The following is a 20,005-nucleotide window of genomic DNA, read 5'->3' as shown; positions in this document are numbered from 1 at the left end:
TTTTTTTTCTGAAGTTATAAAACATGCAAAATCCTTTTAATTTCTATTTCCTTTGTCCCTATAACACCAAAGCTAATCACTATCTAACGGCCAATAACTTCCTAAAAGACTCCATCTCGCTACAGGACACCCCAAATAATCTGAACTTAATGAAGTGGAACGTTCCAACGTGGCCGCGACATATAAAATGTCACCACCAAGCAAGGGGGAGTGAGTTCAAACATCTGGCTGTGCCCTTATGAAGTTTTCAAAGGGGGGTTGTGTCCCTCCTGCCAACAGCAGTGAGAGGAACAGAACCCGGTCCGTGTGAGGGGCCGCTGGTAGGAATCGCGTGTGCGTTTGTATGTGTAACGAGGACAAATCTAACGCAAATGATGTAAATAACACGCTGAAAAAACCATGACATTTACCTTGCCTGCGCTTAACCGCTTCCGACTGGCCCAGCGCTGGGGATCGTGTCCATGGAATGGTGACGAACGGCAAAATGAAAGAGAGAAACAGAATGATCCATTAGCAACACGAAGATATCCTTCCATTAGTCAGATGGCAAAGCTGACGTGCGAATGACGGACATCCCACCTTTCTCTGAGGTCACAGAGAAAACACGTGTGAGCAAGAGAACAGAAACAGAAGAATCACGTATGGGGGGGGGGGTTGCTACACCATTTTATCACACTGCTTTCAACAGGGGGAGCACAAGGTCGCAGAAACACTGCTCAGTCCGTAGGAGGCCATCTACGCTGCTGTTTTGAAATGCCTTAAAACAGTACCAGTTCCCCTCCAAAAGGCAGAGTTCTCCTACTTGAAATACCCAGGTGATAGTACGAAAACATTTAAAGAAATCTGTGGACAGTGTGCATTCATGTTTAGGTTTCTGAGTTTTATTTTTTTTTTTTAAATATATTTTATTGATTTTTTTACAGAGAGGAAGAGAGGAAGGGAGAGGGATAGAGAGTTAGAAACATCGATGAGAAACATCGATCAGCTGCCTCTTGCACGCCCCCTACTGGGGATGTGCCCGCAACCAAGGTACATGCCCTTAACCGGAATCGAACCTGGGACCCTTGAGTCTGCAGGCCGACGCTCTATCCACTGAGCCAAACCGGTTTTGGCTAGGTTTCTGAGTTTTAGATACTAGAAAAATAATTTCATTGACCTGCACGGATTGAGTCTCCATTTTCCAAAAAAAAAGAAGAAAAAAAAACCTGAGTCATTCCTGCACAAGGAAGGAAAACAGGCTAACACAGCTCTGAGGGAGAGAAGAAAAATTTCTGAGCAGCAAGAATGTATGTCTCCACCGCTCTCTCTTTGGAGTCCCCGTCGGTCACGCTAAACGAAGGCTGCTGAATTGTGCAGACAATTAAAATTCTCTCCTAGCAAAATCCTCTCATTCCCTCCATCACTGCCCAGTACTGTGGCTGGTTAGCCACCTAACTGGATGTTCCTACTCGGGTAAATTTGGGAGATTGCAACTCAATTATGAATCTAATGGAGCAGCCCACATTGGTTATATGATGGCTTAAGGGAAAAATACCTTTGGGCAAATGACCTGTCCACGCCACCAATACATCTTCCCAGTAAATTAGAAACCGGACAATAAACAAGTCTTTGGGGGGAAATCCACTTATATTCTAGTGACCAGCAACTAGAGACGTGGATACGGAAGGGACTTGAAAATATTCTTCATTTAAAAACACTTCTGATGGTGAAACTGTGAGTTCAGCATTCAGCACGTGACACGGAGTTATAGATATACAATGTGGGTGCTAAAACCAGTTCCTTCCGGTATTATCCCAGTTAACACGTTGACAAGTGTTTCAACCCAAAACACGCACCAAAATTAATTACCATCTTAAAGGTACTCAAGGCTATTAGGGTTTCTGACCTATGATTCTTTTGATGTCCATAATAATCATAAAAGACATATGAAATGGATATGGATATAAGTGCAGAAGGACTATTACTGTCTGCTCACTACAATACGAAAGCTACCGAATAGAGTGCCTAACCCCCATGCCAAGCTCTGTATCTGATCATCTCAATCTTCGCAATTCTGTAAAATAACCTTTTTTTAAAAAAATATATTTTATTGATTTTTTACAGAGAGGAAGAGAGAGGGATAGAGAGCTAGAAACATAGATGAGAGGGAAACATCGATCAGCTGCCTCCTGCACACCTCCTTCTGGGGATGTGCCCGCCACCAAGGTACATGCCCTTGACCAGAATCGAACCTGGGACCTTTCAGTCTGCAGGCCGATGCTCTATCCACTGAGCCAAACTGGTCAGGGCAAAATAACCTTTTTTTATCCCCATTTTACTCAGGAGGAAATTGTCGCTGAGAGGCGTTGGGTTAGTCTGTGAACTTGACTTGCTCACTTAACTTCTCAAAACTAGGAAGTGTGGGAGCCGGGATTCAAACCCAGGGAGTCGGGTGACAAGGCTGGAATTCTAACTCCAACCCTATTTGTGCCAAGAAAAAGAGATTCCATGTTGGTCAGCTTTCCGGCCATTCACTGCCTTACCGTCTCACTGTACACTGCCCACGGACACAGCAATGCACGCCGAAGGGTCAATTCATAGACATTTTGCACACATTAAGGTTTTTGTCAGCTTGGTTCAGAGCCACAGAGATTGCCTCAATGATGACAGTAAGAAATATGGGTTCAACACTGAGAATTCAAACTGAAATCTCTCCCTCACACTTTAAAGTAAAATGAAAATTTATAAACAAAATATTCCCTAGCAATAAACCATTGTCTTCCCAGTTTCGTGTTATTATTCCCACTTAAGAACCCAATATAAGAAGACTTAAATATTAACTGAAATTTTTTTTAAAAATCCTCAGACATTTCCTTTTATATCCAAAAGGTCCCTTGATAGGCGCTGTGAGTTGAATAACTACCCACAGCCCGGGATAAAATATTCCTTGCAGGGGTACATTTTGATCAAGTACAGAAACAGAAAAACAAAACTACCAATTGGAACGCATGAGAGCAGGCAGGGTATTTTCCCTGCATTACAATACCCACATAAAACATATATAAAATAAGTATTTTGCACACTAGACCTCTGCCAGACAGGCCAAGAACAAAGAAAATGAGAAAAGTACGTGAGAGAGCACATATCCAGTCTGAATATTTCTCAAAAAAAGAGCAGCTGGGGGCTGGCCAGTGTGGCTCAGTGGTTGAGCATCGACCTATGAACCAGGAGGCCGCGGTTCGATTCCTGGTCAGGACACATGCCTGGGTTGCGGGCTCGATGCCCAGTGTGGGGTGTGCAGGAGGCAGCCGATCAGTGATTCTCTCTCATCACTGATGTTTCTCTCTCTCTCTCCCTTTCCCTTTCTCTCTGAAATCAATAAAAATATTAAAAAAAAAAAATAAGAATAGCCAAACCAAATAAGATGACAAGTGTGGCTACTTTTAGGACTCTGAAAAGATATTCTTAGAGATGCTTTTGTACCAAAAAACTCAAGGTGTACTGAATATTCATTTCTCTGCCAGTTGAAATCAATTTTTAACTGAGGTAGCAACACTTGCAAACTCCAAACTTTGGCAATATTTAAATATATTGTAAGGGTCAGTATCACTGCTAAACATCATCTAATATGTCACAGAAAAATGTACAAGGGGAATAAATATGCAGCTATTATGCCGCTTAAACATGCAAGTGTTTTCATGGGGGAAATTACCCAACGTTAAAAGCCCCACTTAAACATGTAAGAAGTTATTAGAACATATCAGCTAGCAGACTGGTCACAGCGCCACTGACTTCAGTGCCAATACTGTCAAGACGCAGAGAAGCCACAGAAAATTCCTTCTTCGTTATGTTGGCTAGAAAAACAGATTCATTTTCAACAGCAACTTAAAGACATTTCAACATCCAAATGTCCGCTTTCAAGAGGCCTCAAGTTGGAACGCTGACACTTTTTTTAAAAAAAAAAACGAGGGATATGTTTTCTCCGTTATTGTCCAGGGAAGCCGCGGACGATTTTTGAATTAAAAATAGCAACTATTTAGCTGACCCTCTGGCATTTGAAAAGTTACAGGGCTGTTTTCCCGATTCCTGAAGCCGTTTTTCTCAGGTCACCAGTAAATCAGTCATGATTTTCATCATGAAAATAAGTTACAACGACAAGCGAAGATGATGTCAAAATGAAGAATATTCTTTGCGCCGACCCCAGTGACTCAATCCGAGAAGCATTAACGGAGGCCTAATTTATAAACATGCCCCATTTGAAACGTGCTCCGTTTTCACACCGCTCCGTCCCTTTTCGAGCAGGGATTTCGGCTGGCTTCAAAAATACCTTCCGAACAAGTGACATTAAAATAAGAACAAAAATCCTCAGACATTTTTGCTTTTTGTCCTTATTTTAATTCTTGGAGCCTCGCTTTATGCTCGGAATAGAAAATAAGATTACTATTTGCATTCCCATAGGTGCTCAAAACAACAGAACCCCGACCATATCATCACAAAAGCCAAAGCTTTGTCGATATTATAGGAATCTTCACCCGGTTGTGCATTAACTAGAAATTTCTATATAACGGACCACAGAATGTGAAAATCTCGATCTTCCCTAAAGCACTCTCCATAGGAAACCTGGTGGCTAAAAGAGAAAGAAACGGAAGTGCTTCTAATAGATGCTTGGTCACCTTCATAATGTGCAACGCAGTAATTAAATCCTAGGAAGTGCTTTTCAGAACTGAACAATACCCAAGTTATCTAGTACCTAAGAAGATGGTAAGTAAAAACCTGAACACTTAGTAAAAATGTATTTCAGATGATCTGCTAAACGCAAACCATGAGCAACATACACATTTTAGTCATAGCAGCGCTATCTATATCCCTAGCCCAAATAGGGAGAATTCTTTTTATTTTTAATAGATTTTATTGATGTTTAACAGAGAGGAAGGGAGAGGGAGAGAGAGTTAGAAACATCGATGAGAGAGAAACATCATCAGCTGCCTCCTGCACACTCCCCACTGGGGATGTGCCCGCAACCAAGGTACATGCCCTTGACCGGAATCGAACCTGGGACCCTTCAGTCCGCAGGCTGACGCTCTATCCACTGAGCCAAACCGGTCAGGGCTCCACAAGTAAGTTCTTTAAGTCTCTGTTAAATTATTTGTTTCCCCCTCAAAACAATGACAAAACAGATCAATCCATCTGATTGCTGTTTTAGCCCAGTAATCCAAGGGCGATGGCAATGGAGGATTTCAAAAAGAACAAAATGGGGATACTCACATGTCTCTTAAAGTCACCCTGTTTTACTACAAGGTTCAGATTTAACACAATCACGCCCATGTCATCTTCTAAACTGTTTGGATCTTCCAATTTTAAAATATGTTCAGTTGTTCTACAAGCAAAAAACAAAACAAAAAAATCAATAAAACCAACAAATACTGTTAGCACTTACTGGCAATCCTGTGTCGTCTTATAATGCATCCAGACACAAGATTAAAAAGCACCAAGTTCAGGAAATAAAACAATCCCCTTCAAGGCAGAGACGTTGTGTGGCGTTGCCTAATTCGACAGCTGGCTCACTGCTTCTCGCCTTCTCCCCCCAATAAAATGTAAACACTTGTTTTACTTTTAAGTCGGGCAGGTGAACACAAACCTGAATGTTAACAAGGGAGAGTGAAAAATTCAAGGCACACTGTAGCATGTATGATGGAGGGCTTAATATGTGACGAGTACATTTGGGGGCTGAAAAGCAAAAACCATTCATCTAGGACATGTCCGGCCCTCCTTCATACATGCAGACCCTTTTGTCATCTGATCTAAACAAATGCCAGTTAACACGATCTTGGGTTCCCTCTGAAATGCATTAATAACGACGAGAAGGGAAAAAAAATACAATACCTGTTAAGCTCAAGTTCGCTGAGGATGACAAACGCAGAGCCCATGAAATCAGAGGTCGTTAAATCTCGATCATATACCTTAAAAGGGGGCCAGGAACACACGTGAATGCGCTAAACCACGTCTGTCAAATTATTCGTACATGTAATAGGCTGAGAACTTTACATTCTGTCTTCTGGCTCTAAAAACAATTTGCATAGTTCAGTTCAAGAGGAATTTAGCCAAGCCGATGGGGAGGAGAAAATTATTCTAACCTGCCCATTCTGCCCCAAACAGCAGCAGAATATACTGCTAAGGCAGTGTTCATAGTCATTCAGACCTTATGCACAATGGACTACGCTCAGCCGTCTTAAACGGGCTCTCATTGAAATTTAGTATTTTCCATGGTGAGTAGGTCTGCCAATTAAACAGAAATTTGCTAAATATTCTATAGCAATCTCCTCCTGCACTCAACTCATGCAGTTTTCACCCAGATGTTAGAGCAATTAATGCTTACAACCAGTAGCGTAAAGCTCTATTAAGTATAAAGTTATTCCTAATGAGAGAGGCTTTAAGTACGCGTCGCTCCTGAACTGCCGGTAATAATTCTTCCCCATCCGGTAAGTTTAAGTACAATCAATGGAGATGTGGTTTCCACGCGGATTTTCTGTACAGTCTATATCTCATGGGTCTGAAAGAAATGAACACTGTCGGCAAGGCATCTAGACAACCCTTCTTCCCAAGCTAGTATTTTTAACCCAGCGCTTACGAAAAATAAAACAATTAATTTGGGGAGGTTCATTTGGAAGAGGGCGAAGATCTGCCGACGAGAGCAGATCGGAAAGCCATCTGTGATTGATTACCTTCACACGGAGCTTCTGATCAAGGCTTTGTATTGGCAAGATAACTATCTCATCCCAGACCGGGTTCAAGTTCTTGTATATGACTTTACTTTTGTACAGCGTCTTCCCGTTCAGCTTAAATTTCACGTAGGGGTCGCTGGTGCCTGTAAGAGAGGAAGAGAGCGAGCGAGACAGGTTTTTTTTTTCAAATGTACGCGAACGCCTGGGATCTCTGCATTAAGTCAAGTTTCTTTCCACACTCCCCGGGCTCAAAGCATTTCATCGCGCGCACCCAGAACGAATCTGTCCCTGGGCAGACCCTGCAGGCCCCGGAGGTGGGGAGCAGGGACATTCGAAACAATTTGGGGTAAATGATGGATTCATCTCTGCCGCCCGTGGTGGAATATAAATGGACTCCTTGAGCTCTGTTTTGTTTCATTGTGGACATGTCATCACTGTACTGCCCCCCAAAATTCCCGCAATAAAATCCTCTGGCGACCTCGGGAGTCCTGGGGAGAAGCCCAGCCCCTCTTTAAGAATGGCACGGAGGCAGTGAAAAGGGAAAAGAAACCATTTTTTTGGTGTGTTTTTTGTTTGTTTGGGTTTTTTTTTCAAACATTTGGCCAGATGGGGGCCTCGACAGAACCCTGTATGTCAGAACATAATCAGAATAAATAAATCAACCTCTGGGGGCCCTGGCTCAAAAGATGGGGCGAGGGGATCGAGCCTGGAACCGGGGGAGGGGGCAGGGGGAGGGAGAGATGAAATGGACAAAGTTGCCATTCTTTGCTGCTTCCCGCACCTGCAGGAAAGCAGGGAGCATTGTTCGGCCCCGGCCAGCTGAACGCCACGGCAGCCAGGCCCTCCGCTGGCCCGGGGCGGCACCCCTGACCTGCCGGCCCCTCCTGGGGAGCTTTGAAACGGACGCCAAAAGAAATGAATAAGGTCCCTCCAGCCACGGTGTCCAAAGCAGAGGAGGCAGCTGATGACGGACCCTCCTCCACACTTCTGAGATCAATGGAGAAGGGGGGAGGGGGGCGGAATGCCTGCAAACGTAATGCATGGGTTATGTGTTGTGCATGTGGGTTACATGCATGCAAGTATGCCATCATGCCTGGGACACGTGACAGAGACAGGAACACACGTGCATTAATACCTGGTGAATTATTACTAAAAGAGGGCATAAACGAACAGCCAGCTGGGATGGCTACAAAGGAAGGGGAAAAAAACCGAATTTGGGGTTAGAATATCCTAATTAATTGTGAAACACAGCTCTAGCCAGTTTGGCTCAGTGGATAGAGCATCGGCCTGAGGATTGAAGGGTCCTGGGTTCGATTCCAGTCAAGGGCACATGCCTGGATTGCAGACTTGATCCCCAGGAGGGGGCGTGCAGGAGGCAGCCGGTCAATGATTCTCTCTCATCATTGAAGTTTCTATGTCTCTCCTCTCCCTTCCTCTCTGAAATCAACAAAAATCTATTTAAACAAAATTGTGAGACACAGAACTAAGAATAAGTACACAAAGACCCCTGACTTACCACAGTACCCTCCCCCCCATGGGTACTGAAGTGAATTCCTGATAGTAACAGCAGGCCCAATAGCCTAAGCACATTCGATCGAAAATTAACGAATTACTCTGCCATTAACATGGGCCAAACTGTTAATACCCATCATCAACGACTGGAATCGGTTACTTTTTTAATTCTTTTTTTTTTTTTCACGCGTCTATTTCGCTGCAGAACTAAAAATTAGTGGGGGAAACAAGGCAATGCCTTTCCCAACTACTGTCGCCCAAAGCCACGTCCCTGTAAAGCAAGATGTCATGTGCATGTGGTATCGCAAGCCTTACTACACGGGGATCATTCTGATGTTCGTCTTCTGACCTCGCCAGGCTACTAACTTCAACACAAAGAAAGGAGACGACGCAGATCCACGTAGACGCAGTCAAGTGTCACATTGTGAGTCTGGCAACACGGGGCCGGCAGAAGCCCAGTCGGCCGCCTTCCGTTTAAACTCGGACACACACACACACACACACACACACACACACGCATACACACACATACACACATACACACACATACACGCATATATACACACATATACACACACATACACACACACATACACATACACACACATACACATACACACACACACACACACGCCAAGTTAAGTGCAGTTCTGGGCGGGATTGTAAAAATGAGCACATTTACAGCCACTGAATACTCACTAGTGAGTGAGCAATGTGCCCCCCACGCCCCACCCCCTACCAGCCAGACTGTAACAATCATTCTGGTACCTGTCTGTCTGTCTGTCTGTCTATCTATCTGTCTATCTATCTATCTATCTATATAAAAAGTGGAGGAAAAACTGTAATAAAAGAGGCCTTTAATTAAATGAAATTGCCACGGTGGGATCAGGGCTTCATGCCTGTCAGCGCGCTCTCCAAATAAACATCTCAAACCGGGGCCCCCTGGTACCCCTTTCTCCCAGGCAAAGCACACTGGGTAATCCCCCGGCACCCTGACAGCCACATAATGTCCAAACGGTTTCACGGGTGAATGGCGGCCGTCGCGTGAAAGAAAATATTAATGTCTGGGATTCATCGAAGAGGGAACCGGGGCTTACAGAGCCCGACAGGGAGAGGGGGTGTCAGGTCCGTCCAGCGCAGTGTTAATTGTTCGGGGAAAATCGGAGAAAGGGGGGGCAGCGGGGTGATTTTTTTTTTTCTCTCTTGGAGCCTAAGTGCCTGGCTGTCAGGGATGGAACATCTCAATAGGCAGGCTCTGAAAAGGGGTCAGCCGCTCCGAAATGCAGCTCCCGGATTATACAAACGACGAGCTGACACCTGACTGGGTGGACTTGAACCTTCTTTCACCGGGAGCTTCTTCGTCCACAAAGAGGCTCTTGGGAAGAACGAGGTAGGGTGAGGTTTGGGGAGGGGAAAGATGCTAAGCGGCCGGTGACGGCGCCTCCAGGCTGGGGCTGCCACCGATTCTGCCATGTGGACCCCATGGAGTGACACAACCTCCAATTCCCAATACCAAGGCCGCCCCACCCAGCCGGTTTGGCTCCGTGGTTAGAGCGTCGGCCTGTGGACCGAGGGTCCCGGGTTCGATTCCGGTCAAGGGCATGTACCTCGGTTGCAGGCTCCTCCCCGGCCTGGGCCCTGGTCGGGGCACGTGCAGGAGGCAACCCATGAATGTGTTTCTCTCACATCGATGTTTCTCTTGTCTTTCCCTCTCTTAAAAAAAAATAAAATCAATGGCACTAGCTAGCCGGTTTGGCTCAGTGGATAGAGCGTCAGCCTACAGTCTGAAGGGTCCCAGGTTTGATTCCGGTCAAGGGCACGTGCCTGGGTTGCGGGCTCGACCCCTAGGAGGGAACATGCAGGAGGCAGCCAATCAATGAGTTTCTTGCATCATTGATGTTTCTATCTCTCTCTCCCTCTCTCCCTTCCTCTCTGAAATCAATTAAAATATACTTAAAAAATAAAATAAAGTAAAACCAACAACAAATAAATAACATTTTTATTTCTCTCTTTTTCTAACATTTGAGTAAGTCATATATTAAAAAAATATATATTAAAAAATCAATAGAAAAATATCCTCGGGTGAGGATAATAAATAAATAAACAAACAGACCACCAAGGCCTTCACCATCCGTGGCCGGAGGTTCCTGCTCCATCCTCAACAGACACTGCGGCTCTAGTATTAGCCACTCATCGGCCCCCAACAACGCCGGACCCATCTACACTCCTGACAACACGTGGGACAGTCCTCCGCCTTGCTCACGCTCCGTGACTATATGGAACCGTCCAGTCTCCCCGACTCTGTACCTGTCAGGCCTGCTAACATCACTCACGTGCCACCGACGTGTACAGGTGACAGGGTGCCTGTGGGGGGGGGGTGCAGAGGAAAATTAACCCCGGACCCTGCTCTTCTGCACCAGGTGGGCCAGGCGGACGTAAATAGAGCCCAAGAGGAATGTGTCAAAACGGAACTGAACTTGGAAGCTACGCCAGCTCAGGGTCGGGGGAGATGAGTCGAGCCAGATGCCAGTGGAGGCTGAGAGAGAGATGGGAGCTGCATTAGGGGGGGATCTGAACAAGCGGAGAGGCCATCTGCGCAGGAGGGACTGGCAGGGAAGGGCAGAAGGGGACGGAGGACAAAATGGTAAGATCCGTACGGTGCCAGGCAAGCATTCCCATTGATCCAGAAATGAAGGGAGAAAATGAAACAAGAAATAAAGTTGAAAAGGCAGATGGGAGTCAGAGGCCAGAGCGGCTTGAAATAACCAAAGAAGTTTTTGTTCTGTAAGAGATAGAGGTTGGGGGGTTTTGTTTTTTCCCACCTCTTTCTTTTTAATATTTTAATCAATGTAACACATGCACACCACTCTGAAAGGGATGAAACAGCTGGTCGAGGTGGCTCGGTGGTTGAGCGATGACCTAGGAACCAGGAGGTCGTGGTTCAATTCCCCGGTCAGGGCACAGGCCCGAGTTGTGGGCTCGACCCCAGTAGGGGGCGTGCAGGAGGCAGCCGATCAATGATTCTCTCTCATCATTGATGTGTCTCTCTCTCTCCCTCTTCCTACCTCTCTGAAATCAATAAAAATATACTTAAAAAATAAAATAAAGTAAAACCAACAACAAATAAATAATGGTATTGCCTTTTTCTCTCTTTTTCTAACATTTGAGTAAGTCATATTTTAGTGACCTACATTTCTAGTTCTTGGTCAAGAAAATTCTTGTTCAGATCACCTCCCCCTTTCTCTATGGGTGTACGGTTCATGATTTGCTTATGAACCTGAATGGGTCCTTCATTATGGAAATCAGCCATCGGCTATATAGATCACATTATAATTTGTTTAAATTTACCTTACTTCTTGCAAAAAAGTAATTTTCGTTTTTATTTAGTCAAATTTTGGCCAAATTTATGGCGCTGCAGTTTGACATTCTGCTTAGAAGCAATTTCCTCTACGAGATTTTAAACGAGTTCAGCCATGGTTTCTTCCACTGATTTTGTAGTTTTTCTTTCTTTCTTTCTTTCTTTTTTTTTTTTTTTTTTTTTTTTTACACGTAAGCCTTCGGTCCATCTGGAATGATTTGAGGGTGAGGAGGGAAGGGAATTCAGGTTTGCTGATGAGCAGGAGCGGAAAGGGATCGGGGCCAAGCTGGAGAAATATAAATCTGGCAGCAGCTTATAACTCAGACGGCAGGAGAAACGGCGGAAGCAGGGAAACCTGGGGGTTGAGATAACACAGCCCGGGGCACGGGGCACGTGGAAGAAGGGGGCCCCAGACCCCCGACGTGGGAACCCAGACTTTCACACGGAACGTTCCCCTCGACAGATGCTCCCCCGCGGAGCGAGAGGGTTACGCCGCCGAAACCACTGGGGAAGGCTCCTGCCAGGGGTCCTCAAACTTTTTAAACAGGGGGCCAGGTCCCTGTCCCTCAGACCGTTGGAGGGCCGGACTATAGTTTAAAAAAAAAACTATGAACAAATTCCTATGCACACTGCGGGCCCGGGACGCGTCGGCTGCTAAGCAGGACAGGCAGCGGCACCCGGCGGGCCGGATAAACGTCCTCGGGGGGCCGCATGTGGCCCGCGGGCCGTAGTTTGAGGACGTCTGCTCCTGACCATATTCTCACTCAGAGTCACATCACAGACTAAGACATTCACCTCTGCCAAGAGCTGCGTTCAAGACAGACAGCCACAACAACCAACGCTGAGAACGTTCCTTCTCTTTCAATTTTCATAACATTGCTATTATTTTTTTAAATCCTCATCCGAGGGTATTTTCCCATTGATTTCTAGGGAGCGTGGAAGAGAGAGGGAAAGACAGAGAGAAATATCGATGTGAGAGAAACACATCGATGGGTTGCCTCCTGCATGTGCCCCGACCAGGGCCCGGGCCGGGGAGGAGCCTGCAACCGAGGTACTTGCCCTTGACCGGAATTGGGCCTGGGACCCTTCAAGTGCAGGCCAATGCTGTATCCACTGAGCCAAACCGGCTAGGGCTCTCATAAAGCTATTTTAATGTCGAAAATGTTGGACTGGGCCGAAGCCGGTTTGACTCAGTGGATAGAGCGTCAGCCTGCGGACTCAAGGGTCCCGGGTTCGATTCTGGTCAAGGGCTTATACCTTGGTTGCGGGCACATCCCCAGTGGGAGGTGTGCAGGAGGCAGCTGATCGATGTTTCTCTCTCATCAATGTTTCTAACTCTCTACCCCTCTCCCTTCCTCTCTGTAAAAAATCAATAAACTATATTAAAGAAAATGTTGGACTGGGACCACCTATGAACATCATATTAAACTTCTCTGACTCAAAGCTCTGGAAGGTGAATCTTATGCCCAGAATTGCCTAATATGCATGGTAGGTGTACCACAGACAGGGGACACGTGAATGGATAAACCCTGAATTAAGATGGGAACGGGGATCTAAACCCCAGACCTCCCTTGTAGCGACTGTATCACCTTTGGCAACTTAACGCATTGCGGACCAGTAGTCTCACTGCTAGCTTTACCCAGTGGCCAGAGAAGTTTCAATGGAACGAGTACAAAAAACTGAAAATCAGCCCCAGCCCGTTTGGCTCATTGGATAGAGCGTCGGCCTGTGGACTGAAAGGTCCCAGGTTCGATTCCGCTCAAGGACACGTGCCCGGGTTGCGGGTTCTGTCCCCAGTGGGGGGCGTGCAGGAGGCGGCCGATCCATGATTCTCTCTCATCATTGATGTTTCTATCTCTCTCTCTCTCCCCCTCCCTTCCTCTCTGAAATCAATAAAAATCTTAAAAAAAAAAAAAAGCCTGCAAATCACGAAGTATTCCTAACTCCTGGCTACCACCCTCCTCCAAGCCTATGGTGACGCGCTGAGGATGCCAGAGCACTCTGCCGGTTCCATTTGATGAAAATAACAGGCAGCTCAGTGAGAAGGACACACAGCAACTCCAATCGATCCTCCGGAGAGCCCTCAGGAGCCATAGTCCTTGAGGGTCCTGTCCTCCCCGGAGGAGATTTTTTGAGCAGCAGCTGCTGCCCTCTAGTGGCCACAGCAGTAAGTTCCAGCCCGCACAGCGGCCAAGGGCCTGCAGCATTCTTAACTGCCCCCTCAGAAACCAGGGGGCGTCTTGGAGATGGAGAGGGCATTTCTCCCGGTCCCATGGGAAAGAAGAAACTGTTTTCCCTTGTGGAGCAAAACCTCTGTTCCTGAAGGGAAGGAGAAGGAGGTGCCATTCCAGCAGGGTGCCAAGCCGGGAGGCAACCACCAACAGGACGCGGAGGGGCCATGGCCAGCCCCGGGCCGTGTTCTGCACACACAGTGGCTGCTGCTCCGAGGAGCCCCTCTGCATTCCCAACGATAGAAAAGTATCTCTCCGTTCCAGGCCACAGGCCGTGCTCTCCGTTTCGCCATCCTGGTTGAAATATTCCGGAACTTTCTTCCGGAGTACAACTGACTGCCCTCCCCCCACCCCCCGCGATGGACCCACCATGTGTAGAACCCCAAAGGTACCTTGAACAAGCCTTGCCCATAGGTGGACCCTGTAATGCAATAATTTCTGAGCAATTGACCAAAATCCAATTTCTGAAAGCAGCTCTGGAAAATTCTTTTATTTTAAAAAAATCATTTTTTTTTTTAATTTATTTCAGAGAGGAAGGGAGAAGGAGAGAGAGACAGAAACATCCATGACGAGAGAGAATCATGGATCGGCTGCCTCCGGCACGCCCCACACCGGGGATCAAGCCGGCAACCGGGCATGTGCCCTGACCGGGAATCGAACCGTGACCTCCTGGTTCCTAGGTCGATGCTTAACCACTGAGCCATGCCTGCCGGGCTGGAAAATTCTTGACCTACTTACAATGGGATCAGTGATCTGAAATTGCCCATTTTAACACGACTTGTTTATTTTAACCTTGTATAAAGCTTTACCGAAACTTGCTTAATTGCTTACAAAGTCTGTATGACATAAATCACGGGGCATAAGGGAGGAGTGGGGAGTAGGGTCCTCCCGGGCCTTCAGACTCTGCCTCTGCACCAGGCCCTCCCCAAACACCCTTCAGCACCCACACCCGACTTCACCTCCTTCCCCTGCTCTCAGCACCCCTGCCCCCACACACACCTGTCTTCCCCCTAAGATCTGCTCTTTCCCTCTCCTTAGTCATTCCCTTTCCGGACTCTGCCGCCGAGGGTCTGCCGTGTTCACTTTCTTCTCTCTCTTTTTGTGCTTTTTGGCCCGAGACAAAATGAAACAGCGTTTGAAACCCTGTTTTTGTTTTGTCTTCACAACCAATTTACTAATAGGACCCGGAGACCTTCAAAGCTGTTTTTCAAAAGCTCTGATCCAATAGCTTTCTAAATAAAAAGAGCGAGAACCTCTTCACAAATAGCAGAAAGAAAAACGCCGTCAATAAGTGGATGCATTCGGTAAACTTAGTAAATAGGCCATCTGGTGAACAGACTATTGACCAAACTGGCTTTGGGTGAGGTGGACGTTAAGAGAAGATGTTTGGCTGGCCTGGCTGGGTAGCCCAATTGGCTAGAGCACCGTTCACATAGCCATGGTTGCTGGTTTGATCTCTGGTCAGGGCACACACCAATGAATGAATAAATAAGTGGAACAACAAATCAATCTCTCTCTCTCCCCCCCCCCCTTTCTCTCTCTCTCTCTCAAATCAATCAATAAAAATAAAAGCAGAGAAGATGTGCATCATAGCGACCGGTCGTTCTGTCGTTCGGTCATAATGATCACAGGCTCCTGGACACCCCTATTCTCGATGAGGTTCCCAGAAGCACACAGGGGTGTGAAATTCTGCATAGAGACATCCTGCATCCCTGTAGCATCAAAAATAGAAGGACCTACGGAAAGTCGGAAGGCATGACAGCGTAGAAAAGAGGAGGGGAGAGGCAGCAGGATGAGCGAGTGAGGGTTAAGGCGGGGAAGGAAGACAAGAGCAAGTCATACAGTCAGTAAATGTAGCACCGGCCTCCAATGGGGCATGCCGTGAGACTCACTCACCCCAATGGAAGACGGGCTCCATTAAATCAAAGTCAACAGCCCAGCCCACGTGGCTCAGTGGTTGAGCACTGAACCAGGAGGTCACGGTTCGGTTCCCAGTCAGGGCACATGCCCGGGTTGCAGGCTCGATCCCCAGTGTGGGGCGTGCAGGAGGCAGCCGATCAATGATTCTCTCTCATCATTGATGTTTCTCTCTCTCTCTCCCTCTCCCTTCCTCTCTGACATCAATAAAAATATTTTTTAAAAAGTCCATAATCTTGGGTTGGGTGTACAGCGATTTATTTCGTGCAGTGGACGTAGGAGACGGCCCCATTTTGCTCCAGGGTTCTTGATTGGCCTTGGGATAAATCCCTCTGAAGGCGGAGGTCACTGAGTCTAGAACAGCGGTAGCCAACCTTCCCGACCTCACGGACCACCAGTCGTCTGCGGACCACCGGTCTAGACATCAAGAAAGCTTCCAGACCTTCTCATCAACCCACCGGGATGCTCCGTCCCAAAGCAACGCCCAACCACAAACACCTCCCAAGGAAAGACCTCGGTGGTGGGGACACATGGAAGGCTGTGAGAACAGACATGGCCGATGGACGGTGATCGGCATCAACGTGGGAAGGGAATAAAGAGAAACAGCTTTCAAATACCAGCTCCCCTCGCTTGCTGTGCAACTGAGCAGGCTACCAAACTCAACGCGTGGAGGAGACCCAACCCCCTGTGCTTTGCGGGGAGCGTCTGCATCTTTGAAAGTTTCAGGTTTGCTCTGGAATGACCATCTTTCGGAGACGCTGGCCAGATGTGGCTGGGTTGCTCCCGCACAGCACCCAGTGGTCTCACGCCACCTGGTGTTCAGAGAAGGTACTCCCAGGTGAAGCAAAGCCCAGGTTTTTGCAAAATAAAAAGGATCGAGAGTGACCTTTCGATTCAACTGAACTGTGGTGTGGTGCTGGCCCCGGAACAGAACAACACATCTGTGGGAATCAAAGAGAAATCCAAGTGGACCCTAATAATCTGTATTGCATTTTAATGTGTGACTAAAAAGTGGCAATGGAATCATTGGGGAAAGGAAAGTTTAGTCCTAGTTAATTAAATAGTCATTTGGCAAAAAAGTAAAATTAAGTCCCCACGCTGGGCCAGAAATCAAAATAAACTCGAGCAGATCAAAGCGATAAATGAAAACTGTCAAACCACGCAGAAAAGAGAATAAATAGTAGGCTAATGTGCCTCTCTCTTGAGACACACAACGCCTTTCTAGGTACAAAAACAGAGAAACTCTTTAGAATAGGATGTAAGGCTCGAAAAGATTTTAGCAACAAAAAATGTATAAACAAACTTATTGTATACTAGAGGCCCGGTGCACAAATTTGTGCACAGGTGGGGTCCCTTGGCCTGGCCGGTGATCAGGGCCATGGGAGGTTGGCTGGCCAGGGGGAGGGGCCACGGGAGGTTGGCCGGCCAGGGGGAGGGGCTGCAGGAGGTTGGCTGCAGGAACGCACTGACCACCAGGAGGCAGCTCCTGGGTTGAGTGTCTGCCCCCTGGTGGTCAGTGCGCATCATAGCGACCGGTCATTCAGTCGTTCAGTCATAATGGTCACTTAAGCTTTTATATATATAGATTACCATGTGACCCCCACACCCCACACACACCCTCCCAAGTCCCCATAAGCACACACACACCAGGTGAGTGCTCGCAGTCATTGCTACCTGGTATCTGAGCTGGTATTCACACCTGGGTGGTCTGTGTCCAGCGTCTATGACCCTTACCTGCCGTCCATCGTTCCCTGACCGAATGATTTCGCGGGCCAAGGCCTGCAGGCTGCATGTTCCCCACCCCTGGTCTAAACCAAATAGGAAAATGATTTTTTTCCCTGTCCATGTGTTCCTTCTGGAATGTGTTCTGGAAATAACGCTCAACTCTCTACCTGTGCCGGGAATGGAGAAAAAGAACAGGTTGCTGGAAGCATGGGTCCCGAATCTTCATCGCCTAAAACTCACACGGACCCTCAACCTTCCCGCCTACAGCCAGGTGATGTTTCTGGCCCTGGTCATGTGAACACTGAACCGCCAAGAACTTTGCTTTCCCTTTTGCAATACCGCAGTGTGGCCACCAGAGGGCACCAGCATCCCAGTTTTCCACTGGTCCACAGCAGGAAGCTGTGCTCTACCTGCCTTAACCATAAGGGAACACATAGGGTCCAATGCAAGGGCCCCTGTTTTCCAGGGATTAATGCTCTAGGATTTAAGGGGAGCTGAGCATCGTTCCCAGAACAAGAGGCCCGGAGAACAGGGCTGCTGGCATGCGCACTACCAGCTCTGAGACACAGTCCCAGTGGCCAAGAGGGTAGGTCAATATTACTGTGAGGTCAAGGATTTGGGGGCAGGAAGGGGAGGCGGGGCTCAGAGGGCACTGCCATCTAAGTGCATGTTGGATAACTTTATAATAAGGATTATTCACATCTTTCTCACGGGTAATTGAAGCAGGACCAAGGGAACACTTTCTGTGTGGCTGTTACAGGCTAGGCATCAAGCCGTGATGGTGAGCTAAGTTCAGTTCAAACAACGGTATATGGTGATGACTATCATGATCATTACTCTTAATTGGCTACTAAGAAAGGGTAATAAGGTTCAGTACGTTTACATCATTTGCTGCAAACGCCTTGGTTCCTGGGGAGGCTTAGAGTTGAGGTGCTGTGTGTTGCAAATCACGCTGAGATAGAAAGGGTTGGCCACCTGGCCGGCGACCCGTGTGGCTCAGTGGTTGAGCATCAACCTATGCACCAGGAGGTCACGGTTCGATTCCCAGTCAGGGCCATATGTCTGGGGTTGCAGGCTCGATCCCCAGTGTAGGGGGCGTGCAGGAGGCAGCCGATCCATGATGCTCTCTCGTCATGGATGTTTCTGTCTCTCTCTCCCTCTCCCTTCCTCTCTGAAATCAATTTTAAAAAGTTTTTTAAAAAAAAAAGGTAGGCTACCCACACTGACACAGGGTGGGGAGAAAGGCTGCACAGAGCGAGGCGGAGCCGGGCCTTACCGCAGCGGTCCCGGATGACCAGGTTCCGGCCCTCCTTCAGGTGGATGGTGAGGAGGTAGGCGAAGGGACTGGGCAGGTTGCTCAGGCCGTCGCTGGCTTCCCCGAGGGTCTGCACGGGTGGAGAGGTAAGGTCAGTGGTCTGGGAGGGAATTTCCGAAACACTTCTCACTGTAAGCAGCGACGGGGCGCGGGGGGAGGTCCATCCAATGGCCAGTCTTCAAGACCGAGCTCCCACTTGACCCCCAGCGTGGCTCAGTGGTTGAGCGTTGACCTATGAACCAGGAGGTCACGGTTCAATTCCCAATCAGGGCACAGGCCTGGGTTGCAGGCTCGATCCCCAGTGTGGGGCATGCAGGAGGCAGCCCATCGATGACTCTCTCTCTCTCAGCATTGATATTTCTATCTCTCTCCCTCTCCCTCCCTCTCTGAAATCAATAAAAATAATAATAATGATAATAAAATAAAATCACTTCTTTAAAAAAAAAAAGAGTGAGCTCCCTCCCACTCACTTTGAGGACGTGGTCACACTTGCTTGGTTAACACGTTCTCTGTATTTCTCCCCAGTGGGACTCTGTCAGAATTCAGAGCCAGTCATGGTAATACCCTCACAATGTTAACTGTCTGAGAAGAATGAGATCAGTGACATCTGGATCACCCTCCCCATGATCCACTGAGGGCCGGGCGCTTTATTCAGTCACTCACGGTGGGGCCCGAGAGAGGAAAACACACACAGAAGCGAGGCTATGCCCCAGCTGGTGTGGATCAGTGGATAGAGCGTCGGCCTGCGGACTGAGGGGTCCCGGATTCGTTTCCAGTCAAGGGCACGTGCCTGGGTTTCAGGCTCAATCCCCAGTAGGGGGCGTGCAGGAGGCAGCCGATCAGTGATTCCCTCTCATCATTGCTGTTTCCATCTCTCTTCCTCTCCCTTCCTCTCTGAAATCAATGACAATATGTTTAAAAAAAAAGAAGTGAGTTTAGGAAACCAGTTCCCAGGGACATGTGTCCACGCTTCCAGACTCATGGGAAATGTCTTTTCTCCATACTTCTCACCAACCCCCGTCAACTGCACGGGTAAGAAGAACATTTCAGGTGGAATCTAATGAACAACATGAACTGACCAACAAAATAAGACCCGGAGCATGGAGGCATGGAACGGACTGACATACTTGGATGTGGGGTTGGGAAGACGAGAAGAGATAAACCGAAGAACTTATATATTTATATGCATAGCCCGTGGACCCGGGCAATAGGGTGGTGAAGATCTGGGGGGGGGTGGGAAGGGGCT

At 47.6% G+C, this 20,005-nt stretch overlaps 1 protein-coding gene across 3 annotated transcripts in view; it reads right to left on the bottom strand.

Moving 5' to 3' along the window:
* Nucleotides 1-20,005, bottom strand: part of MCTP2 (multiple C2 and transmembrane domain containing 2) — a gene marked incomplete at its 5' end in the record, with an annotated part of 124,303 nt that overhangs the window by 95,585 nt on the left and 8,713 nt on the right. For all 3 annotated transcript variants that reach the window (XM_080651715.1, XM_080651716.1, XM_080651717.1), the window contains 5 exons: nt 411-446; nt 5,245-5,356; nt 5,863-5,939; nt 6,702-6,844; nt 18,721-18,829. In XM_080651715.1, the coding sequence (XP_080507841.1) occupies nt 411-446; nt 5,245-5,356; nt 5,863-5,939; nt 6,702-6,844; nt 18,721-18,829 (477 nt within the window). The remainder of the gene's footprint in view (nt 1-410; nt 447-5,244; nt 5,357-5,862; nt 5,940-6,701; nt 6,845-18,720; nt 18,830-20,005) is intronic.

This window comes from Plecotus auritus (assembly GCF_963455305.1).
Source record: "Plecotus auritus genome assembly, chromosome: 15".
NCBI classification, from domain to species: domain Eukaryota; kingdom Metazoa; phylum Chordata; class Mammalia; order Chiroptera; family Vespertilionidae; genus Plecotus; species Plecotus auritus.
The sequence above is the reverse complement of the archived record's forward strand: the minus strand, read 5'-3'. Positions and strand labels throughout refer to the sequence as shown.